This window comes from Zootoca vivipara, chromosome 11 (genome assembly GCF_965207765.1).
Source record: "Zootoca vivipara chromosome 11, rZooViv2.hap1.1, whole genome shotgun sequence".
Taxonomy (NCBI): Eukaryota; Metazoa; Chordata; class Lepidosauria; order Squamata; family Lacertidae; genus Zootoca; species Zootoca vivipara.
Genome location: NC_142594.1, coordinates 37,544,082 through 37,570,716, shown reverse-complemented (window position 1 = coordinate 37,570,716; position 26,635 = coordinate 37,544,082). Strand labels below are relative to the sequence as shown.

At 43.7% G+C, this 26,635-nt stretch overlaps 1 protein-coding gene across 22 annotated transcripts in view; it reads right to left on the bottom strand.

Moving 5' to 3' along the window:
• Window positions 1-26,635, bottom strand: part of KIAA1217 (KIAA1217 ortholog) — a 360,449-nt gene that overhangs the window by 166,020 nt on the left and 167,794 nt on the right. For 13 of the 22 annotated variants that reach the window (XR_015946371.1, XR_015946372.1, XM_060280825.2 and 10 more), the window contains one exon: window positions 17,097-17,374. Coding sequence is in view for 16 of the 22 variants with exons in the window: in XM_060280825.2 (XP_060136808.2) it covers window positions 17,097-17,374 (278 nt within the window). In the remaining 6 variants the exon portion in view is untranslated. Of the gene's footprint in view, window positions 1-7,759; window positions 7,918-10,630; window positions 10,892-11,626; window positions 11,785-17,096; window positions 17,375-25,279; window positions 25,712-26,635 lie in introns of those variants that run through there. The other 9 variants (XM_060280832.2, XM_035129888.3, XM_060280830.2 and 6 more) reach the window with 7 other exon arrangements.

The following is a 26,635-nucleotide window of genomic DNA, read 5'->3' as shown; positions in this document are numbered from 1 at the left end:
CGGTGCTGTGGAGAAGGAAGGGGAGAGTCGGTTGGAGGTGGGGTCTGCCCCCCCCAAAAAAAGGTCTGAGGGAAAGTGGATCGGCTCCCTGAGGAAAAAGTTTGCTGACCCTTGTTTTAGACCACAACTCTCATCAGCCAGTCAACCTGTGCTGGGGTATTCCCCCTTCCCTTACCAGGAGGAGGGTCTGCCAAACCGTTCTTTGCTCTAACACAGGGGTCAGCAACCTAAGGCCCATGGGCCGGAAGTGGCCCATGGAGGTCATTTGACTGGCCCACGAGCCACCCACAAACCAAGTTGACTGCTTGTGCACAGTGCTAAACTGGTGCAACGTGGTGTGGGGACTTGCTTCTGCGGCACCAAAAATCATGTCTGTGCATGCGCAGATGCAGAAAATCACAGGCACGTGTGCAATCCGGCTCACGGAGGGATCTCTGCAGGACCGATCTGGGCCAGGCAAGATAAACCTTGCTGACCCCTGCTCTAACATATCAGGAATGCAGAAGAAGCTGTAAAGCACCCAACAATGGTGGTGGAAGAAGAGAGATGTGAAGTAATGAAATGGTGTTCTAGCACGCCCCCAACCATATGACAATTAAGTCCAGGTTCTAAAAATACCTAGTTGCAAGCACTTGTGCTATCACACTGCAGTAAAGCATATTGGTTTGTTCACTACACATGCCCTGTTTTTCAATTTTACCAAAGGGGCTTTAACCATTGGACCCATATTATCAAACTGTGCTCAGTGAGTTTTTTCCTCTTACGCTCTGCTGCAGAAGCAGGCAATTTGTACAGCATGATACAAACATAATAGGAGTCAAAGATTGGCAGCTGATTTGCATATTCTGTTTGCAGATCATTAACATAATTTACATGAACAAGTTGGCCTTGAAGTCCCATCTCAACAGCTGCAAAAAATGAAGAACCAGTCCCATGATATCAATTTGCTTTCTGGTAGCTGAACCTTTCAAAAGCCTCCCAGAGGGATAGGTTAGTCTGTGGCAGCACGAATAACAAAGCATCTTGTGGCACTGCAAAACACTAAGAGATTTATTGTGACATCCCCTGCAGTGAGCTATAGTTCACTTTGTCAGGTGTATGCATTCTGGTGGTGCTGTCAGTCTTCTCATCAGAATCCTGAGGGCTAGAAACTCACTTTCAAAGAAGTGAAAGCTGTGCTTTTTCCTGGAACCCAACAGACTGCTAAAAGGCAACCCTGGGCTTATATTCCCCTGCAAGGCTAAAGAAATCAACAGTGTCATATTGAAGCGGCCTCAAAATCCTTTAATTCTGATTTGTCTACTAGTTATGATTAAAGATCCAAACATTGGGGAGCCTGGCAATTCAACTCAGGACCATAGCACTGGCACAACAACCTCCCCCTGGCTCTGCAAGTGTGGACAAATAGACAGGTAAATTAGAGACACACCTGCTAGCATACAGCATATTGTAAGGGAGTTGCAACAGCTCTCAACTTGAGGACAAGGAACTGCAGGCTCATTGCTGCTCAACAAAAGCTTCTGGGAATCCTCTCCCCACCATACATAGAGAAGTCACTGATCGATGCATGATTGTTTAGACAAACAGTCACTTAACTGGAGGTATGGCACAGGGTTTGCTAGGGGCACTAGTGCAGCACCCCACAGTGCTACACAACTCAGAAGGGTTGTGAATAGGTCCCTTTGCAAATACACCAGATCCCTAAGGCAAAATAATGTGATGAAATGAATCAGCAGGTGGCAGGTGATGCAAGGATCAAACAGGAGCCTTGCAAGTTGGACAAAGATTTCCTACTGCAGGAATGGCTAGCCTGCAGCATGTGGGTCCTACACAGTTTTTGTTTTTTTTAAGTTAGAAATTGGATCAGCAGTGCTAGAACTATTGCAATAAACTCCATATCTGAGTGCAGCTTAAATCTCTCCAATGCTCAGAGCTGGGATTCCAGATAGCAGGAGATGTATCTTTGTAAGGGCCACATAATTTTAATTCCACATTTGCAAGGAACTGAACCTACTCTCTGGAACTCCCGGCCCATTAATATTATACAGGAACCTTCTGTGGTCTAAACCACTGAGCCTAGGGTTTGCCGATTGGGAAGTCGGCCGTTCAAATCCCTGCGATGGGGTGAGCTCCCGTTGCTTGGTCCCTGCTCCTGCCAACCTAGCAGTTCGAAAGCACGTCAAAGTGCAAGTAGATAAATAGGTACCACTCCGGCGGGAAGGTAAATGGCATTTCCGTGCACTGTTCTGGTTTCGCCAGAAGCAGCTTAGTCATGCTGGCCACATGATCCGGGAAAATGGCCTGCAGAGAAACGTCAGCTCCCTCGGCCAGTAAAGCGAGATGAGCGCCGCAACCCGAGAGACATTCGTGACTGGACTTAACTGTCAGGGGTCCTTTACCTTTTTTACCCAGACGTGTCACGTTAATATGTGTATATTTGTGTATTGTGCATTGTGCACAATGTGTGCATTGTGTATATTTGCTTTAAAGCTGCTGGCTTTATTTCTATTTTGATCAATTTTATGTCAACTTCTTTTTAACATTTGTTTTTAATGGGCTTTTGTTGTTGATTATTATGCACTATATAAATCTTGTTAAATATTCATATAACCCACCAGGATGGTTGCAATAATGTCATTTGCTTCATCTGAAAAGTTCCCCACACCCCATGATGTATTAAACAATGTTGAATTGCAGGCACAACTTGAAGTCCAATAAAACAACCACAGTCACACCACTAAATGCAGTTTTGTTGACAGCCGTTTCTATATTAGAGGGCAGATGCGGATGCTTCCTGGCCCTAGCAGACAGGCATCTCAACCCCAATCAACAGCTGTTAACACATGTTGCCTTTTTATTTGTTTCTTTTGAAAAAAAGACCATGGCAAGCAACACTGAGATAGGGTTGCAACAACTAGGGAAGCTCTTTAAAAATTATTTAGTGTGACAGAAACCCCCTGTCAGAAAAGAATGCACAGCAAAAGCATAAAGGACAGACTCACATCAAGCAGCTGTGTGTTATTTAAAGATTCTTTCAAAAGAGCAGTAATGGGGGTATTTGCTCAAATATGCAGAGATGTTTCTAACATGTATTTTAAAGCTGTACAGTGAGCTGCAATTGTCAAATAACTGCATTTATACCCCACTATATCACAATCAGATGTTTAAGGGTTTTTTTTATGTTAAAAATACAGCTTTTATCGACGCAGAAGCTAAGGCACATCTTTCCTTTTCTTATTGCATTACCAGCTCAGCGCTGCTGAAATAAGTCAGTTAATGACATTAACATAGCTATTTATGTAACCCCTTTTTAAAAAAGCAATGCTTATTCTAACTCATTGTAATCAGAGTCAAATATTTGTTCCTTCTGTGAGTAATTTATTACTAATTACAACAGATGGGTAGATGACATTAGCAGGCGATAAAAATAGCACTGCTCTAAAATAAATAAAGTTGAAGGATAATGTTTGCAAACCTCTGTGAGAATTTAACGTGAGCTTACAAGTTGCTAGATCCAGCATATAGCCCTGAGGTGGAATCTGGCTGCTGACCTGACAGCCTCCCCACATCTAGTAGTTCACTGTGAGGGCCGGTCCAAGACCTTCTGCCACCTGAGGCAAAATATGAAAGGGTGACTTCCATGCACAGAATCGTGTTTATGGAAGACAATCTTACTCGGCTAAGAGTGATCACCTAAGAAGAAGAACAGTTGAATCTTGCCCACAGTGAGGTGCTGCCACTACATCCGAGCTGTCAACTCACTTTGCCTAATAATAGGACCGGCCCTGCTCATTGCAGGGTTTTTAAAACCCTGAACTCACCATGTAGCAGCTTCCATTTCCCTTCCAATGGAAAAGAAAGCAAATCCCAAGGGGTGGTCTGGAGGGCAAGAGTGGGCCCACAGTGTCCGGAGGGCCACAGAACATAAGGGTGGAGGCCCACAGGTTGCCCACCTCTGGTATGAAGGTCAGAGTGTTGGACTGGGACCAAAGTTCAAATCCCCTCTCGACCACAAAGTTCAATGGGTGACATAGCTGCCAAGTTTTCCCTTTTCTCACGAGGAAGCCTATTCAGCATAAGGGAAAATCCCTTTAAAAAGGGGATAACTTGGCAGCTATGATGGGTGATCTTGACCCAGTCATTATTATCTCCCTGCCTGACCTACCTCCCAGGGCTGTTGAAAAGGGGAGCCTTGCATGCCATCCTGCGCTTCTTAGAGAATGGGTGGGATAAAAAAAAAAACCTGTTTAGCTTACTAGTACAGCTGTCTTTTAAAATAGTAAAGGTAAAGGGATCCCTGACCATTAGGTCCAGTCGTGACCGACTCTGGGGTTGCGCACTCATCTCGTGTTATTGGCCGAGGGAGCCGGCGTACAGCTTCCAGGTCATGTGGCCAGCATGACAAAGCCGCTTCTGGTGAACCAGAGCAGTGCACGGAAAAGCTGTTTACCTTCCCGCTGTAGCTACTTGCGTTTTTACGTGCTTTCAAACTGCTAGGTTGGCAGGAGCTGGGCCTGAGCAATGGGAGCGCACCCCATCGCAGGGATTCGAACCGCCGACCTTCTGATCAGCAATTCCTAGGCTCTGTGGTTTGACCCACAGCGCCACCCGCGTCCCATATTTTAAAATAGTATCCGTATAATAAGATAAGCCAAAGTATGTTCAAACCTCATTCTGCCACACAGAGCCACTTTCTTCTCCCCTTTGCACACTTTCTTCTCCCCTTTGAGCAAGCAAACCAGGAATTCTTCTGTTAACTACGGTCTCCCATTTTGTCCACACTGGGAAGCTATGGTGAATGACTTCAAATCAAGGCAGGATATGAAGCCAATTTTAAAGCAGGGCTTGTTCTGAAGCCATTCGTCGCAGTTTCCAGTTCAGTTGTAATGGGACACGAAGTTAACTGAGGACTTCCGGGTTCATTTGCCAGCTTACACAATGAGGTTGCATTCAGGGGGGTGAAGCGCAATCACATAAAGCCAAGATATGATATTCAGAACACACCCAATCAACAGCTAGAGTTACAAAGAATTAAATGGGCCTGCTTGTGTATTAGCTATGCATGGTGACAAAAGCACACATCCCCTTTGTAGGCAAAATGGTTTGCTCAAAAGCTGACGTATGCCTTGCTTTGATAACACAGCGGTAGCTACTAAAACCCAATGTGACAGTAGGTTTCTAGGTAGGAGGAAGCAGGGCTAAAGTGGGGTGGTTTTGGGGTTGTTGTTTTTTACAAATTACTGGTGAGTTGGATTGCCAATGAAGAGGAATGAACCAAAGAAAGACCACACACAAATTGTAAACAGCACCTCTCTCCCAGATGCAAATAAATGGAGTCACATCAAAGAAAACAGCCCCTTGTTGTTTGATGCACCGAGACGCAAAATGCCCTAGTCATCATGGATTTTGCTAAATTGGTGCAATTTCACGAGGAAGTGTAGGCTGAGGATATAGGAGCCAAGAGGATCTACACTACAAAACAGTGCTGCGCTCACAGGCAATGACGGCAGGGTCTTCTTCCCTAATCTGTTGTGCTGTTTCAGCAAATGCATTCACCAAAGACAAAAGAAACAGAAAACGCTTTCAGCTAGAGATTTGCCTGTGTTATTTACTTTTGATCCCCTAAACAGATCTCTGCAAAGGAGGTTTAAACCTCAAGGATTAAAATTAGATGGAACTAACTGACCAGGTGTGTCCGGCTCAGCCAGCTTTTGTTCAGAAAGGCACATGCATTAAAAATGCCCCAATACACTCACTGGTCAGAGAATTACACACAACTCTGTTTGCATTGGGCATTATCAATGTAAAGACATCATCCATTACTGAAATTCCCCATTCTAAGCCCAGGGGAAGTCCTGCCTGCACCAACTCTTAAACAAACATGCTGCGTGTGAGGTTCAGGGAGGGCAAATGATTTTCTGCCGCCACAGTATCTTTGCAGGTGCAGAAGCGATCACTTAGGAGGGGCAGCCTGCTTCAAGGAACAAAATCTTATTTATGGGCTTCTCTCCTTTTAAAGGTTCCTATTAACAAAGATTACAGGCCTGCCCACCCTGTATTTGAGATCAAAGCTTGCTTCAATATCTGTTTTTCAGATGGGCATGTTCCGAGGTCACTTTCTGTTGTCCTTGCCAGGTACTCTTAGAAGTCAGTGTTTAACCCGCCCTGCCCCAAGGAACCTTGTCCATGTACCTCACAGGGATTTCTGTGGCTCATTCTACCATCAGTTCACAAACAATACCAATGATGCCTAGAACATGCTCCTGTGATGCCTACACACTGTAGGGGGAGACTAATAATAGTGGGCAAGCTTACCTTCTGAAAAGCTCATTTCCAAATGTCTTCTTGTAAAACAAACAAACCTTGATAAGCTTCTGAGGAAACTACTGAATGTTCTGAAAACACAGGAAGTTGCTCTACACCAGTTCAGACTATTACTCCATCTAGTCCTGCACTACCAGTGGCTCTACATCAGGCATCCCCAAACTTCGGCCCTCCAGATGTTTTGGCCTACAACTCCCATGATCCCTAGCTAACAGGACCAGTGGTCAGGGATGATGGGGATTGTAGTCCAAAACATCTGGAGGGCCGAAGTTTGGGGGTGCCTGCTCTACATAGTCTCTGGAAGAGGTCTTTTAACCTGAGAGATACCAGGCCTTGAACGTTCTGTATGAAAAGCATGTGCTCAACCCAGGGTACCTCCTCCAAACCAATGAACCTGGGACCTTCTACATTTGAAGCATGTGTTCTACCACAGTGTTTCTCAACCTTTTTTGGGCCACGACACACTTGTTCTGTGAAAAAAATCACGAGGCACACCACCATTAAAAAAGTTAAAAAATTTAACTCTGTGCCGCCCTATATTATAATTATGACTGTAAGAAACACTTGCCAAATATTGCTTTCCGGTGGGTTAGCGCTGTGTATTGGCGGCCACCAGGCTCGTTTGCACTGAGCTTTGGGAAAGAGGAGGAGAAATATTGCTTTCCGGGTGGGTCAGTCTTGGTTATTGGCGGCCGCCAGGCACGTGACAATGCAAATCGCCCTTCCCGTCACTGCATGTCGCGGCACACCAGCCAGCGTCTCACGGCACACTAGTGTGCCGCGGAACAGTGGTTGAGAAACGCTGTTCTACCACACAGATATGGCACCCTCCCCCCCCCGAAGGAAAACCACCGTAGCATGAAGGCAGGGTTAAAGGAATCTGTGGTCCTCCAGATGCCGTTGGACTACAATTCCCATCAACCTCAGCCAGTGTGGCTCACGATCAGGAATGATGGGGATTGTAGCCCAACAACATCTAAAGCAGCCTTTCCCAATCTTGGATGCCAATTCCCATCTCCCCCAGACAGCATGGCCAACGGTCAAGGATAGTGGAAGCTGTAGTCCAGCAACATCTGGAGACCCAAAGCTGGTAAAGCCTGATATGGAGAGCCACAGGTTCCCCACCTATGTTTTCGGCGTAAAAAACGAATGAGGCTTATAGTGACCATCACATCAGTATGGCTCTCTGAAAACACTCCACAGCAAGTGTCAGCTTTGTTTTGGCAGTAGTCCCCCCCCCCCAACTGAACACCAAGAATCATAAAAAAGGAGACTTGCATCTCTGATCAGGCAGAAGAGGACAAAACACAGATTGAGAACAAATTCAGTACTGGGTTTGGTGAGACCAAGAAGCAGACTAGAATGTGGTGGACAATGTCCCATGACAACTGCAGTGTTTTTGAAGCATCGTGACCCCAATGAAAACACACCCAACCTGCTGGTGCAAAAGCAGAACAAATGAGCCACATCCATTTTCCTTTGCACTTTTCTTGCACCTTTCTCCTTGATATTAAAACATGCTTAGATAAGCTCTTGGCAGTGACTCCATGGTTTCTCAGTCCAGGACTTGTAGATGACTTGCCTCAGACAATGCTGCAAGAAAACAAATACAGAGGAGTAGCTGCTGCTGCTATCAGAGGCAACTGAACAAAGCCCAGTCAAGGATTGCAACATGGCCAGGTAAAGTCTTACACACAGATATGAGTGAATGCCAAGAGGCTGCTCTGAAACAGCTCATTTCGGATGCCTCCCCTTCAGAAAGGAGAACTTTGGAAACAGACTCTGGGGCAGGGCAAGGGTCTGTGATCAGGAACAGTTCAAGCAAGAGGCCATGCCTGGCATGCAGAAGTGACTGTGTATGTCTAAAGAGGCTCTTTGGCCTGATTGCTCATGGTTCTAAAATTGCAAAGCAACCATTCAGAGAGAAAGAACAGACAGCACTAAAAAATCAAAGCAGTGAACTGCCTTCACCTTGATAAGGACCTGAGCTTGGCAAACTGAACCAATCCTTTACTGTATATCCCTGCCTGATCACTGATGCCTTGGGGGGAGTGACTGTTAGTGGTCCTCCATGGCTCAGATGCATGGCTCTCCTATCCACCAGGAACTGTTTAGTAATGTGTTTTATGGAACTCCTTTCCAGCTGAGGCCAGATAGGTCACTTCCCTACTGAACTTCCAGCACCTACTGAAGACATTTTTATTATTATTCCAGCAGGCATTTCAGCTGAAGTCTGATTTTATCATTTAAAATAAATAAATAAATTCCTTCCAGTAGCACCTTACGGGACCAAATAAGTTTGTCATTGGTATGAGTCTGCATGCACACGAAAGCTCATACCAATGACAAACTTAGTTGGTCTCTAAGGTGCTACTGGAAGGAATTTTTATTTTTATTTTTTGTTTCGACTACGTCAGACCAACACGGCTACCTACCTTTATCATTTTAATTTATTGTTGTTCTTTGCATTGTATTTTTGTAAACAGCTTAGAGACTATTATAGATAAGGGGTATATAAATTGTTTAAATATACTTTAAAAAATAGGAAACCGTTAACAACCGCAAACCTAATTCTAGTTCCGTTTCATCTCTTTAGGGCAGTCCAGCAAGAAAACAGCATGAAAACTAGAGTAGGACTAGGAAGATAGGAGGAGGCCCGGTTCTTAGTGGTCCCACCCCCTTGATTTTGATGGTGCTGAACAAATAGGCCCTGACCTGCAGGTTGCTTAGGGAGCCGGCCCTTGCATTAGGCAAAGTGAGGCAACTGACTCAGCTAGAAGGTGCACTTGGGAAGTGCTTCGTCTGGGGACAAATATACCACTGCAAGACCTGAACTGCACTTCCAGCCATTCCAGTGGAACATGAAATGCATTTTTCTGTGCATAGAAATGTGCTCCATCCCTAGAGGTTCCCTACAATGCCACTATCCACAATCATAATGATAGGTACTCACTAGTTAAATATGTATCAATTCAGAACACATAAGATATTCTTGCTGCAATCAAATGCCATTTTCCTACATATGGTTACCAGCCACAAATTTATTCACATAATATTAACATTGACTCGTTTTTCTTCATATCCCCCCTTCTAGTCTTCCACTTCATCAACCACAATCAGCATAATTAATGCAAATATGCTGGTTTATTTGACACATTGTTCAATATGACATATTTCAATATTAAACATATAACGATTCAGATCCTTTCCCAACACACATCACACACACACACACACACAAAGCAGGCTTGGAATTAAGTCTATAAATTCCCATTAATAACTAATAGTGGCAATTTATCCATGACTGTCAAGTCAAATAGATCTGCAATGCACTAGACAAAAACAAATGGGGTTTAAAAAGAGCTTAAAATGAATTTTCATTTGTTTTCAATTATTTTGTTAGTGTTTTCAACTGCTAAATTTACTTCTGTATATGAACAGCAAATGATGAGAGCTCTTTATACAACTCAGGATTTTATATGGTTTGGGCTAGAAGCATAGAAACTTGTTTTGAACCTTCCCCAGGTATTCTGCTATGCCTCTATCCTTCATTTACATTTCACAGGTGTCTTTAAATTGAATCTGTGGCCTTTCATGTTACAAACAACTATTTGCCAGGACACCAGTTACTCATACTTTAACCCTGGCTACCCAAACCAGTCCCTTTGACTGTCAAACTGTAAGAAGCCGCTCATTTTATTGCAGCAACAAAAAAGAAAAAAAGAAATCTACTTCTATCCATGTAGCTTTTTGGTCGATGGGAAAGAATTGATTGTGCTCTTCCCCTCCAAACATTTTCAATCATATAATGTAACTTGTTATAAGAATGTAGCACCCATTCCAAAGTTGCCCTTCCACAAATAATGTTATAATAATAAATAATAAGGACCTCTGCAGTTTGCATTTTGAAAAGGCTGTTTTATCCACACACAAAAACCAACAACTTGTGACATTACATTTGATTCTTAACAGTGAAAGCAGAAACTGTTAGTAAGAAAGGTTCTACCAATAGAATAAATCCATTTTCATTTTCTGGTTTCTCGTCTCTAATACCACACTCGTATTAAGCATGAGTCACCTAACTTCCTCCTTATTTCACAGCATTCAAAAATCTGCTGATCATTCAAATCAAGAGCTGGGGTGGGGAGGGAGAGGGGGAGGGAGAGGGAGAGAGAGAGAGAGTACATCATACCAGAAAACTCCGTTTATTGATTCAGTTCTACTCTCAAGAAAATAACACAGCCAAGTAGATTTCAAACAACCCTATTATAGTCGTCGCAAAGCGAAGGAGGACATTTTTGTTTACCTAATTGCAGGATTCTGGAGGCAAGCCAGGAAATACACTCGAGAACAGTTCCCAAGATTTGAGTAGTCACCCAAATCTTTAGTTCCGAACAAACTCTCTTACAATCCCAGGCAGGTAAAACGCCTCCCACGTGTCTCCACTGCAATTTATTTAGCCCCCTTTCACACACACCCTCCAAGTGAAACTTTCTCATTTGCATAAAAGCAACTTCCAGCCTATGGGACTTTGAACGGCTACATGTACCCTTAGCTGCCTTAACATGCTTTTCCAAGCATGACATCACAGATCTCCATGGTTACTTAAACCCCACCTGCCTACACAGTAGAGTTAACCTGTCAGATTGAGGCCGCACAATGCAACTGAACTGTTTCCTTCCGAGTAAATGTTTAACAGTCTACTCCTTGGCATGGTGCTGATCTACTACAAAGCAGGTTTATAAAAATATAGAACACATGTTTATTTGGCTTTTGGAGGCGAACAAACTGTGGGAGTATATGACAGGTCTTTTCTAATAACTGTGGAGCGAAAAATGTGACCTGCCCAACAGTGCAAAACAACAACAACAACAACAACAACAACAACAACAACAACAACAACAACCTGCAAGGGTGCACACACCCGAAAAACTGTTGTGCTGAAGACCCAGGCCTCCTAAGGTTTTGCTAAAACAGCTTCTGCAGGTTCATTGTTTCCCTTTGCAACAATTCTCTTTTCTTTTTTAAAAGAACCCATAATGCCCTTTGGGCAGCACAACCTGTAAAACTGGTTTCTCCTGGAGACTTTCTCTCTCTCTCCCCACCCCCCATTTTATTTGGCAGGAATTCAGCTATTTTTTAACAGCCTTCCACCGCTGCTGCGTGCATTATTTGAATCTCACAGCAGAACCTCCTCCTCCGCCTCGGCTGCTTTTCCTCCTGCACTGCCCCCTTGCTAACCGCCATGGCTCTCGAAGGACAGAGAACAAGGAGAAAGAGCGGTGCAGTTCTGTGGACCTACCTGCAATGCAGGGAACTTGGCACACCACGTTCAGAAGCTGCCCCTCCAGAACTTCCGAGACCTTCAGGAATTACACACACACACACCACCTTTTCTTTATCTCTCTCTTCCTTCTTTTCAGTAAACTCCGGGCTTCCCTGATCAAAGCATGCTGAAAGTTTCATTTTCCATCTCACCAGCGGCGCGGGGGTGGGGGGTGGAGTGGAGAGACACACAACACCTTCCTCCAATCCAGTCCGGCACCAGCTTCTGGATTTGTGACAACCTTCCTACTATTCCTTTCAGAAAGAACTTCTGAGAAGTTCTGCCTTAGTTTCCGGGGGAATTGTTTTGCAATAAGAGCCACACCTGTCAGAGTGCATTGTCTGTATCATAACAGTGCCTGGGGGTTGATGTTTAGATAAAGTTTCTTCCACTGGGTGCCGACATGCCTATTAGAAGCACTTTTCTTCTTCATGCTAGGTTGATATCTAGATGGAGCTTCCCTGGACGCAGCAAGGTTTACGGGGATCCCTCCACCTGACTACTCACAAAAACGTAGAGGATCTCTGGGAACAGCCTCTGATGCAAACTGATGACCTGACAGTGGAGGAAGTCCCAGTGACCACAGAGAAGGTCATTTGTGTGCTTATGGGTTCTTTGGATGCTGTCCAAAACCCATTAGGCAGCAAAGGGTTCATAAGGTGGAAGAGAAGTTGAAACACATCAACAGATCATTTCTGTCATTCTACCTGGCTGCTTCCCAGCAGTAAAACAATAGATGTGATTGTGTCCCAATAGAAGGAAAAAGGGGTGGCTTCCCGAATGCTGAGCTCCTTGGGGGGGGGCACCCACACAAAGACAGCAAAGTACACAGATGGCATGGATAAAGCACCCAACTGAGTCATTGGGAACAATGGTAAAGCTGATGTTTGGCTGTGGCTGTCTGCAAACTCAGATTCTCCTCATTTTCATTATTTGGCAATAATTTTACTTTTATTTCTTTAATTAATTCCCACATTGCCACAATGTAGACATTTCTGTACACTTCATCTGGTTGGGCACCTTTGGAAAAAGAGAGTATTTTGAAGGGTAGCTGCATTTCAATTTGATTTCAGGACATAGGAATTGGGGCATTTCACATTAAAATGCGAACTGAACTAACTCACTACTCTGGGGCACTGTGGGAAATTAAAATGGCAGCCCTCAACGACCTGGCAATTTTCGGAGTGCTGTTACCTGTTACTAGCTATCACCACTACCATGTAAACCACCCAAGGGCCTACCAATAGGCAATAGAGAGGAGGAGAAGTCTCAGACGGGCCTTCACAGACTTGGAGCCAATTTTCTTATTAGGTCCTCTTTGTTTTTTAGCCTCCACCCATGCAGAAGCTTATGGGGCAGCCAGCCTTTCCTGCAATCCTGTGGCACTTTAACCTTTGAAGAAGGGCAGACCACACATACACACATTACCAATTAGCCAGGGATTGTCTGTCACAGGTCTTTACGGCCGATGAAGAAGCAGGCTTCGCTAATTGTATGACAGGTTTCCATGAAATAGTTTTAAGATGAACAGCTTGTTGTGTATGCTATCTTTAAACGCATCTCTACTTTGATCATGAACCTGGCGAGGGAATGATTCTAGACAAAGGCAACATGTTCTCACCCTCTGAGGAATGATGTTGCTTTAAAGGTTATGCACTTATTATCATACCTGATACATTTATAAAATGTATAAACAGGAGATATTCCTTTGACGCATGCATGTTTTACTCAGAAGTAAGTCCCACTGAATTCAACAGAGCAGCACAATCTTAACCATAGCTACTCAGAAGTAGGTCCTACTGAATTCAACCTTGCTTACTCCTGAGAAAACGTCACTCCCTTAGGATTGCAGTCTTAATATAAATTAGCAAGTATGGCACATTTTAAACAAGCAGCAAATGCAGTTACTGCATTATTCGTTCTGTAATTTATTGGCTTCGGAGGGAGATCAAGTTGCAAAATGCGTAGGGTTGTCTCTGCAATAGTCTGTTCAAACTTGGCTTGCAAGTATCTTCGCCAGTGGAACAAAATATTTACATGACTCAGGAAAGATCTAATCTCACATCTCTTTTTTAAAAAGAAAAAAGAAAAAGAAAAAAAGCCAATTTGTGCATTATCTTTAACTACCACAGTGCATTCTCCACACAGATACTATAGTTCATTACAAAGATAACAAGCACAATCAATGAATCAGTCAGGGAAGAGCTTCAAGATTTCAAAGTCAGAGGGGGAAAGAGGGGAGGCACAAGCAGTACTCAGAGATTTATAGCACTTGGCAGGAAATCAGAGCTCTGAGAGAAGCTCCAACATCTTATGAGCTGCTGCAGGAAACACCAGTGTTGTACCAGAGTTCCCTGCAAGCACAACACGTACATGCGTACATCACACTAGAGAATAGAGATAACTTTAAAGCACCAAGGTATGTGTCTCTGGGGAATGCAGAACAAGAAAGCGCTACATGAGAACATGCGAGCGTACAAAGTGTGCTATTATGAAGTTGATGGTGATTAAAATTTATTAGTCGCTTCTTTTGCAAAAGTAAATCACATTAAAACCACCATAAAAACAAGGCAGAGAAAAATCTAAAACCCAATTCATATTTTTGTAAAGGCAGGACTAAAACTTCCCACCCACTGAAGGAGGCCACAGATAAAAGCCAAAAGCCTGGCGGAAAAGAAATGTTTTTGGCTGGTGCAAAAGAAACACAGACAGAAACTGGCATATTAACCCCTCCCAAGCTGGCTTAAATGCAAATAGCTTTTGCTATGACCCCAACACCTCTTCTCACCCACCCTTTATTAAGTTGCTCCTGTTCTGCCCATTTGTGTTATAGCTTTGTGTTATAACACCGGTCTTGAAAGCCTGCATTGGCTCCCAGTACGTTTCCGAGCACAATTCAAAGTGTTGGTGCTGACCTTTAAAGCCCTAAACGGCCTCGGTCCAGTATATCTGAAGGAGCGTCTCCACCTCCATCGCTCTGCCCGGACACTGAGGTCCAGTGCCGAGGGCCTTCTGGCGGTTCCCTCGCTGCGAGAAGCCAAGTTACAGGGAACCAGGCAGAGGGCCTTCTCGGTAGTGGCACCCACCCTGTGGAACGCCCTCCCATCAGATGTCAAAAAGAAACTACCAGACTTTTAGAGGACATCTGAAGGCAGCCCTGTTTAGGGAAGCTTTAAATCTTTAAGAAATTAGTGTATTTTAATATTTCTGTTGGAAGCTGCCCAGAGTGGCTGGGGAAACCCAGCCAGATGGGCGGGGTATAAATAATAAATTATTATTATTATTATAGCTTTGCTTTAAATGTTGATTGTAATGTCTCTTTGTATAAACTATATTAGGTGCATTTAGTTGTGAATGTGAACAGAAACAGCTTCTTTATGACCATTTTCACCAGAAACAGAGCATCTGGGTTTTGCATTTTCTCAGTCTATAATTTAAGTTGTGTCATTCAGAAAATGGCTCTTTGATTAGATAGTAGCTATTTTCACAATCTGTCTTCCGCTTCCTCTCCCTCAGTAACGTCACTAACAAGTGACACATTCCAGACACAGAGGAATTGTCAGAGTCAGCTGTGGATGTTTTATTTGACTTTGCATGCTTTTGAAAAGGTGGGGTAGGAAAATGGAATCCGCCCTCAATCTTAAAATCATTTTGAAGACTTTGTAATGACATAATGCGGGCTGACCAAGGATCTCAGTACTAAATTTAATTTCCACATTCCGGTCACCACCTCAGGCTGCTTAGCCACAGCCAGTAAAAGCCCGCCCAAATTGATAGTAGGGCTGCTAGTTTTAATTATCACACCAGTCATCTTAAGCTTTCATTGATCAATTTCTGGGGGCCAATCTAACAGAACAATCAAAACTATAGGAAGCCAAGTATAATTTATACTGGTGTAACTTTCCCATATTCTAAACTCCTTTCAGCTAAGCTAACCAAAGCCTGGCAGAGAGAAACCAAGCTTTTAAAACATAATTTGACTTGGACCACCCTTTTTGCCAGTGTAACTTTTGCTAGGTAATATGATCAAGAAGAAAGGAATTTGGAACAGGGGTCTGCCCTGTCCCACCTCTGGCATGCCTCATTAAGGTGGCACCCCTGAAAAAGTTCTGAGAATTTTGCCCTTTCTTAAAAGTCACTGAATATTCCCCATATGCCCATTTCAGCAAGGTACAAATTTGTCTTGAAAACCCAGAGTCGAATAATAATCCCAACTTTGGTTCCAGCCCTTGGGCTCCAGCTCCCAGCTTGTCCCCGGCTCCTGCATCCCTCTCAACAGCCGCCTATGGCTTAGCTCTGACAAAGAAGCAGGTTGTGCTTTCATGCCCATGTCCTATAACTGTGTTTAGTCGAGCAAAACTGGTGCCTCAGAGCCTGTTAAAATACTTCTGTCACAGCAGGTTGATAAAGGCTCAGATTCAAAGCTCACAACCAACTCATGGATTGCATCCAACTGGTTTTACTCAGAGCAGACCCACTGAAATGAATGAACCAATGGGTTGACTCTATGCAAACGTTACGAATATGACCCTATGATTTGGAACCCAAACCCTGTGCTGAGCTTACAAATATGATGACCTTTGGATGTTATGGGCTGCAACTGCAGTCATTCCAGCATAGCAAATGGCATGGGGTGATGGGAGTTGTAGTTTATTATCTGGGGGACACCATGTTAGCTACCCATGGCTTAGAAATACCTTTCTGTTCATCACTCCTTCCTTGAGAAGCAGAGGTGGATCAACAGCCTTATAACAATGATATGTCAGTTCAAGTATCACACACACCTTCATGGTTTGTAAGCTTTCTTTCAACGACATCCAGAGAGCACCACACTGGCTACCCCTGACTCAAGAGAGTCAGGTGGTCTGTAATTTTGTCCTAAAGAATTTCAGCCAATAGAAAACACACAATCAGGTGGGTCATGTGGTGGCAGTGGAGCAACTCTTGCTAGACTATACCATTTCAGACCGCAGAAGCGGCAGGACTGAATATTTGGGTGCTTAGTATTTATAAACCCTAAAATTACCAAAACAAAACAAAACAAAGAAACAAACCATTTAAACATGCTAGATTAGAATACTTTTCCCAGACAGGTTAGTTTTCTACGTGCATGCTCCCTCATACAAAAAAACTTCCTGCAGACAAACTCTCTCCTGCTTGCACTCTGAAATGTAGCTGCACTGTATGATTCTCTAAGACCGAGCAATTCCTGTATTTTATCAGTCTGATATGGCAGCTTCTTACATGTACGTAAGCTCCATATTGATTCCTTGCAAGCGTAAGGGCTCCCCGACTGGCTTCAGTATCAGCACGAGCTCCATGAATTCGTTCCCATTCAGCAGCAAAGCCCACTTGCATGAGAATTCCATGTGTGAATAAATATGCACAAGGGTTTTAGCATCAGAACCAAATCCACATTTGTAAACATTTGCTTTGTCTCCCCTACCTGATCTCTCAGTCTTTCTTGGTGCCCCATGATTGCAGTGGCATGGTGGGGATATTTCTGCTTCAGATGCTCTAGGAAAGCTTCTCTCTTCTTGTCCATATCTGATGCCTGCATTCCCAGAATTTCTCTGGAACTTCGAGGGCCACCTACGGTGTGTCTCCGAGGAATGTTGCGGCCTGCCTTTGCAGAAGCCTGGCTGTTTCCAGAAGCACCAAGTTCCTTAGGCCACAGGTATTCTGCATCGTCTAACGAGGTTGCATGCAAATTGCTTTTCTGGTCTGCAAATCAAAAAGGTGAGATATGATCAAAACAGAATCTCAGCAGTCAAGCCAGAAGAAGAAGAAAGTTTATTTTTCAGTGTGAATGTACATGGCTTTTTAAAAATAGCATAGAAGGATATGGTTCTGCACCGTTTAATGAGGAGTGATGTGATTGGGCTTAACTAAGACGACCACTAAAATAGTAAAATAAAAAAATTCCTTCAGTAGCACCTTAAAGACCAACTAAGTTTTTATTTTGGTATGAGCTTTCGTGTGCATGCACACTTCTTCAGATACACAGTATCTGAAGAAGTATCTGAAGAAGTGTGCATGCACACGAAAGCTCATACCAAAATAAAAACTTAGTTGGTCTTTAAGGTGCTACTGAAGGAATTTTTTTATTTTGCTTCGACTCAGACCAACACGGCTACCTACCTGTAACTAGAACTAAAATAGTAGTTTGCATAAGCTATATAAAACAATGTGAAATGCTGGATGGAAAACGGATCAATAAGCAAACCATGTCCTTGCTATGAAGTTCTCTGTACTGAAATAGGGAGGGGGAATTAGTGGTAGATCCCTTTCTTCCTTAAACTTTAAAATCTTTAAGACTTTTTTTATTTAAAAAAAATCATAACACTCCAGTACTTTTTAATGGGATTGCAATGAGCCTTCCTTTGGTGATTGCAAATGATAAAATTATTTTCATACAGTAGAGTTTGAATACTTAATCTTTTTTCAGTGTGTTTTCAAAATGTTCCGAAACGTCTGTGAAATAATAAGAAAAAAGCACTTCTCTTTTCTTTGCTCCCTGTCCCCCCACCCCACCCCCGTTTTCAGACCATAGCCATGGTTTTAAATTTCATGGATCTCACTTGGATTTTATGCCTCTCTGAGACAGCAGACTGGAAAATATAGTGTCACTTTTTCAATAAACCATTCTTTTGAGAAATGAAATAAAAGCAAGTCTATGCAATGGGGAGGGGGAGAGAAAGAATAACTGGATGCCGTGGGGGGGGGGAGTCAGATAACTCTTACAACTTTAAAATCTACTTTGAGGTCTGCCTATTACTGGTAGCTTTGTGGAATGAACACAGGCATAGCATGGATCTTACAGCTAACTTATCTGCAGGTAACAGAAGAATACAAACCCCCCTCAGGGCCCTAAAGAAAAATGCAGGTTGAAGGTATGTTATCTAATACCTAATAGGAGAGGGGGAGGGAAATAGGCTCGTGGAGAGCAAAATGAGAAACATAACCACTTAAGATGCTTTCCAAGTCTATCTGTAACCTTACCTGCTATTAACAGACAGTCATGGCTCTCCCCAAAATTAACAATTATTTTTTGCACTCTGATCTTGTGCAAGCTGACTCAAGACTTCGATGGGGAATAAATGTGCATAGGACTGCAGGCATTGGTGTTAAAATGCAAATCCAAATGAGCTCAATTAGATTTAAGCAAACTAAGGAAGGAGCGTCTCCACCTCCATCGTTCTGCCCGGACACTGAGGTCCAGTGCTGAGGGCCTTCTGGCAGTTCCCTCTCTTCGAGAAGCCAAGTTACAGGGAACCAGGCAGAGGGCCTTCTCAGTAGTGGCACCCGCCCTGTGGAACACCCTCCCACCTGATGTCAAAGAGAAAAACAACTACCAGACTTTTAGAGGACATCTGAAGGCAGCCCTGTTTAGGGAAGCTTTTAATGTTTAATAAATTATTGTATTTTAATACTTCTGTTGGAAGCTGCCCAGAGTGGCTAGGGAAACCCAGCCAGATGGGTGGGATATAAATTTATTAATAATAATAATAATAATAATAATAATAACAATAATTGAGCATCCAACTGTTGTTTTGCTACACTATCCTACCCAGGGATTCCCCAACCCCAGAATTAAGTACCATTGGCTTCAATGGTATATTCTTTCACACAAGTCCTGTTCATGGGCTTCTCTTCGGCATTTATTCATTTAAACTTATATCCCACCTTTCCTCCGGAGCTCAAGGTGGTGTACATGGTTCTCCCAACCCCCCATGTCATCTTCACAACAAGCCTGCAAGGGAAGTTAGGCTGAGAGACAGCGACAGGTTCAAGGTAACCCAGCGAGCTTCATGGCTGAGTTGCAGAGTTGGACACTGCTGGTTGGCTAATGCGAGAGCAGGATGCTGGGCCAGTTGAGCCTTTGGTCTGATCCAGAAGGGCTCTTCTTATGTTCTTATAAGTATGCTTAGGATGGGAATCATGCAGCCTGACTCTCCGCATATTTGGAAGCAAGTCTCACTCCCATCTGAATGCACATCAAATAGAAGAAGAAGAGGAAGAGTTTGGGTTCGATATCCCGCTTTATCACTACCCGAAGGAGTCTCAAAGCGGCTAACAATCTCCTTTCCCCTCCTCCCCCACAACAGACACCCTGTGAGGTGGGTGGGGCTGTGAGACTTCAAAGAAGTGTGACTAGCCCAAGGTCACCCAGCAGCTGCATGTGGAGGAGCAGAGACGCGAACCCGGTTCCCCAGATTACGAGTCTGCCGCTCTTAACCACTACACCACACTGGCTACACCACACTACCTTAAAAGCTACATCCACCACCACCACCATTCTTAACATTTGCATAGTACTTTCAATATGCCATGCAATCTTTACGACAACCCATTAAGATAAGTTGGCACTACCGTATCATCCCCTATATTGTAGGTGCTGGGGCTGAAGCTGAGAGAGTGTCTTGCCTAAAGGCTACCTAATGAGTTCAAGGCAGAGGAGAGATTAGCAGCAGAGACTTTCTGATTTATCTCCCAGGCTCTTACCGGTGACACCAGCACTTCTTTCAAATGATTCACCTGCACATCCTACTATTATAGAAACTGTTTTCTCTTAATTAACACCACTTCCATAATGTCCCCCTACGAAATATTTTCCTTTGCTTTTGCCATATTTGGCAGTTTTAGCACACTCCTTGACTTCTCCAGCCAATATTTACATCAATCGACAAATCTACAGGGCAGCTTCCTGCACTAACGGCAGAGAACTTGTAGAGTTCAACCGTGTCAGTTATTCCTTCACATCCCATAACGCTCCTGCTTTTGACCTCAAAGCACATTATTTCACTGAGGGCACCTCCCTCCCCTCCCCCCACGCCAATATCAACCATCTTGGGCTCCACACTCAGCAAGGGAGTCCTTAGTAGTAGAAGAGCCCCTGCTGGAGGCTGCCTGGTAGATGCTGACCTATGGCATGGTCTTCTTGGTGGCAGATCCCAGGTCTGCAGAATGCCCACCACAGTGAAATGTGCCTGTCTCCTTCATTAACACTCAAGAAAAAATTAAAAGCATTCCTGTTCAATCAAAGACTTAGTGGCTGGAAGATACTGGTCCTGCCAACCAGGAAATCATTAGCTATGAGGACATGTGCCTTTTAAATATTTTCATGCATTCCTGTTTGTTTGTTTGTTTGTTTGCTTGCTTGTTTGTTTAAATAAATTGCATTGTTTTGCTGCTTTGTTGTTTGCTACCTGGGGCTCCTTTGGGAGGAAGGACTCAACAGAAATATAATAAAGAAATAGACCCATGAAAATAACTAAGATGCCAGCTCCCCCTTTGTCCTGCAGGCCTCCATCAACCTTCCACACTGCTCTGGAGAATCCACCAACCCACTGGGGCAGAGTTTTAGGAGCCTCAGAGGGCTATGGAGGGCTCCCCTCCTTTTCTGCTAGCAAAGGAGTCCACTGGCTCAAAAGTGTTTCTGGGAATAGAGGGGTACCAATGAATTCAACCCTAGGTGTTTTATTTCTCAATAGGCTCAAAGACGAGATTCAAGGGCAGAGAGATTTGGATCTGCTAAACACTTTAAAAGCCAGTCAGCATTCCTGAGCACTTTATATTAAATTGTTATATAGTTAGGGGGGTTTAGAGTACAGCCGCTGCCACACATGCTGAGGGGCTGTTGGAGGATGAAATATTTTCCATGTGTAGCATAATTACAAAAACATCCAATCTCAATAATTTGAGGACAATCCTGCCTGAAAAGTCAAGGGAGGGAGAGAATTCTACCATAGCATGCTGCTAAGATAAGAGTCCCAGGCTGCAGTGCTCCTGGAGACTGCCAAGCTCCATGGTAGATCACCAAAGAAAAAAAAAGCTTAGAGTTAATGCTTTAATGTGGTACACTTTAAATGTGGGAATGTTTTTCTTCTTTGTCAGCTGAGCTTATGGTGTCAAATCAAAAGGCTTGTTGGCTTGCTGGCACTGCAGTCATTCAAATATCTAGTTCACCTTTCCTTGTTTTAAAGATCACAAAGCCAATGGCATGTTATGCCAACAAGTTCATTATGGACACTTCCTGGGGCTCCCAGGTAACTACAGCAGGGGTTGGGAACCTCCAGATTGTGGGCCTAATTATGCAGCACCCTCTAATTTTGCCCTTGAAGTCATTTCCTCCAAACCACTTGCCCCATCCCTGACGTCAGGTAAGAACATGGTTGTGACCGCTCTGAAGTCCGTTTGCAAGCGGTTTGTGATGAAAGTGTCTAAAATGGACTTCAAAAGTGAGCCCCTTTTAAGCTGCCGCCTGATGTCACAATGGTGTGTGCCCCTCAATGTTGGCCCACGCAAGATGGGGAAATGAAGGATCCAGCTGACGAGCTGTATCCAGTTCTCCACTCCTGATCTAAAGCTCACATTGAAGGCTCACATTGACAGCTAATTCTGTGGCTTTTGTCTGCACAGCAACTCAGAAACACCTAATCAAAATCTACAAAGGCTGCTTCAGACTTGACCTTTTCTCTGCACAGTTAATGTTTCTATACAGGGGAGAAATCCCTTTGGATTTTCCTTCCCTTGGCCTGGTTAGGCATCTCCTTAATCATCTGACTCAGATGAAGCTGTGTTGGATCAATGCCTGGTGATATTAATGCACTGGTGGGCCCCTGGGCCTAATGACTGCTGACATAGGTCCCAGTGTGGCCTGTTCCCACAAACCATGTCCACCAGCCCCACACCCGATATCATACACATGAAGTGCTCTTTTTCTAGAAAAAGAGGTGCCGGAACTCACCATGAACACCTCCCTTGTTCTCTTAGAATAGCAACGGCACCCACCTGAGAGGTGCTGGAACTGAGTATCCCGCTGTAAAAAAAAAAAGCCCTGAATGCATGACAGATGGCCATCCAACCTCTGCTTAAAAACCTCCTAGGAAAGAGAGCCCACCACCTCTTGTGGGAGTCAGAACATTATTCCTGATGTTTAGTCGGGCCAGGATCAGCGTTATATGCTCAAACCATCTTGCCCTGGTGAGCACCCTTGCCACCAAATTCTGCACCAGCTGAAAGGTTTCTGAACCATCTTCAGAAGCAGCTCCACATATAATACATTGCAGCTATCTAATCTAGAGGTTATCAGAGCATAGGCGGCAGAAGTTAGGCTATCCCTTTCCAGACGGGGCGCAGCTGGACCACCACCTGAAGTTGATGGAAGGCACTCGGCGCCATCAAGTAAGAATTTCATATACAGTATAGCTTCCAAGACCAGAGATGCTCCCTGTTATTACACTGCAGCCTCTTTGACATTCCACTGCACCAAGTTTAGTTCGTTCCCAGGCTCAGGAATGTTTAGATTTATGCATATGTTTGTTTACTACACATCCATGAAACGAGTAGAAGTTGTGAAACTGCCTTTACGAAGCTTACAATGTGATCTCTTTATTTTGCTTTAAGCAGTTGGAAACTCTTTCCATCCCACACATAAAAATAACAGTTGTTCTCTCAGAAAATGTAAAAACAACAGTAAGCAATCAATCAAGCTGAATCTACTTGGCTAAGAATGGCAGTGAGAATGTGAGGACTTCCCACATTATGTGTCCAAATATTCCACTATTTGAGCTCTGGAAAGTGTTGCATTAATATACACGAAACTCCTTGCTTTGTTACTGAAGATATTCAGTGAAGAGTCAGCTATAGATACTGTAAATAAGTCTGCATAGAGCAGAAAGAGAGAACTAGATCTGGCCCCGTGGGATTCCCCTGCCATAATACTTTTATTTAAACAATTTATTTACCGCTTTACAATAGTCTCTAAGCAGTTTACAATTCAAAAAGGAAAAGAACTTCTATTAAAATGCCTGCTGGGGCAACAAAATATTCAGTAGGCACAGGAAATTCAGTAGGGAGGGGACCTGTCTGGGCTCAGCAGGAAAGGAGTTCCATAAAATTGGGTTTTACTGGGTAACCCAGCATTGAGCATTTGGATGAAATAGCAAAGCACTGTGGCAAAAGGAACCAAGCTTTGCGGGCAACGATCACCAGCAGCACTTCCAAAGCACTCTGCCTTTTTGCAAGTGCCGGCAACCTGCAAGAGCCACACTTTCACCTGCCCCATGCTTGATGTCACGTATGATGCAAAGGTGTGGGGCAGTTGGGTGTTGCTTGTTCAAAACAACCTCCCGGGCCAAATGGCACCCAATGAGGCCCACAGGCCAGAGGTTCCCAATTGCTGACATATAGTTCAAATCAAATATGCTAGGCTGACTTGAGGCATTATAAATGATCTGACTTGCTATCTCTACTGGAAACGCGAGGGAGAAGAGCCAGGTATATAAGGGGCATATTTCGCGCTCGTAGTGGGTCTGCAGAATTGGCAATCACCAGTGTGTGTCACTGTCACCCAGCTTTGCCCAAAGCAGGAAAATGCAAGGAGGCCAGCCACAACAAGGAAAGCTCTTAACACCAATAGGCCAGAGAAAGTTAATTTATTATATTTATATATCACATCACACAGCCAGAGCATAGTCCAATGTCACCCATTGTAAAGGCACCACGGTTAGTCTTGACCACAGCTCTGGTCAACTATTAGAGCAGCCTCCACCCCCACCCCCTTTAACCCAAACATGAATTGGGGGGACCATTTCTTATTTGTTTTAGCCATATATTTCCATGCTGGCAGAGTAGCTGTTGCAACCCACCACAGATTTGCCTGTGACCTGGGAGTTAGTCCCCTGACCCACCACAGCAGAAGACCAATGCACCAGAGTTTGCTCAGTTTTGCTACTTCATCAGGACCCAAGCCCAAATTTGCCTTACTAATTGCATTTTATGATTTGTATTGATGCTCCATCACTTTTAGGCTACCAGTGACAGAAAGTGGTACACAAAAGCTGTAAAATAAATGAATGAATGAATAAACCGTTTCTGGTCTGTCTTCCCTGCCAAGTCATCAGGGATTAGCTCTGACAATAACAAGACTCTCTCTCTCTCTCTCTCTCTCTCTCTCTCTCACACACACACACACACACACACACACACACACACACAAAATTTCTACTTCAGATTCAAATTAGGAATATCTTGCTGCCCAATCCAAAATGTTTGTTCTTATAAAGAATGTAGTTTGCACCATATCCAAGACAAAACAGAGTGAAACTGGTATGCAGGACACCAAATATGCCCTGACATGAATTATGTGTCCATAATTTCTGGATGCACTCCAAGACACACTCATATTTTTTTCCCGTGGAATAGCACTAAACTCCGAGCGGTTTGCTGAGTTTTAAAACTTGAGCTCAAAAATGAAACCCTCACTTGAACTAAACGAGGAGGAAGCTTACTTTTATTGCATTTTTGGAAAACATAATATTAGAAGGATGGCCTCCCTTCACTGTGGGGGATAACACCCTCCCTTTTCATAGATTGCTTTGTGTTTCGTAAAATGTTTGCATCAAAACAAAAAACAAAAAACAAAACCTCTTGAACCCTTCACTTCCTTTCTGCAAGAAAAGTATTTCCCAAGAGAAAGTCAGATGTAAGAAACAGAGAAAAAACAGTCAGCCGCAGCATAATATATAAAGTATCTGCTCCATATAATCTGTCATGGAGATATAAAAAGCAGCAATGAGGGACAGGCTGAATGCAACTCCATCTACGCATGATTCTGTTACTCACCCTTCATCTGTCTGCTGTCTCTCGGACAAGCCAGGAGCGGCTCAGGTTTCTGGCTCTCAGCTTCCTCCATTGTCCCTCCCTACTTTCAAAACTGCACAAACTTTTGATTCAAAAGCCAAAAAACATGCAGCTTAGAAAACTACCAGGGGAAAAAAAAAAACAGCAGCCTCCCCGCCACCCCACCCCACCCCACCCCCCGTAAAGGAAAATCTATCCTCCTCCTTGACACTACAAAGTTCCTTTCAAAAGCGAACTACATTCCAGGAGGGCAGGGAGAGTCTGCATGAAACAGACAGAAAGTTTTCAGCAGACTAGTGGGCAGTATTTTCAAAAGCGGCTGTCGGCTTCAGCGGCTGTTGCTGAAATAGCCCCCTAAGCTTCTCTCTCTCTCTCTCTCTCTCTCTCTCTCTCTCTCTCTCTCTCTCTCTCTCTCTCTCTCTCTCTCTCTCTCTCCCTCTGAGGCCCCCAACAGGTGATGGGTTTGCCTGGGGATGAGAGTCAAACCTAGTTCTTTTCCATCCAATGCCATGAAGCTGCTCTTCCACCAGGCAGCATTACTGATAGTGATTACAAGTCCTGGGAGGACAGTAATTCTAGCCTACAGAAATCCTGAGTTCTGAGTCAAAGCTCTTTCCGGACAATATCTGTATGCAAATAAGTAGCTCAGGTTTCTCAGCCACGTTTATTTAATTATTTGATTAAAAGGCTTTTGGACCTTTTTTAAAAAAAGAAAAAAGGCAAAATCACCTCTCAAAGCTGTTTGCAACCATGCACGAATACAAGCCTTTAAAATCCAACAGTAAAACCAGTAAAATACTACTACTACTACTACTACTACTACTACTAATAATAATAATAATAATAATAATAATAATAATAAAGCTAAGCACTTCCCAGGAACATACAAGATAGCATGCCAGCAAAACAACCCATCTATCTGATAACCTGGATTAGCCCCACAACGGTCACAACGAAAAGATGGGTCTTTAAGGGCTCATTTAAAGCTGGCAAAGGAAAAAAGCTCACCTGACTTTACTTGGAAATGGATTGCATAATTGTGGGGCCACCACTGAAAAGGCTCACTGATCTAATGGCTTTTAAAGGTAGACATTTTAACAGGGTCTCTGAAATGGGTGCAGACAGTTCTTAAGGCTAGACTACAGCTCCCATAATCCCTACCCACTGGCTGTGCTAGCTGAGGCTAATGGGAATTGGAGTCCAACAACACCTGGAGCCCCATATCACTGGTGGCTTTGAGTCATAAAAAGCATTCTGAATTGATCCCACTTTGCTCCTCTCTGGCAGAAAAAGCCAGACAAACTAGGAAGGGAATAAATTAGCATTACAACTGAACTC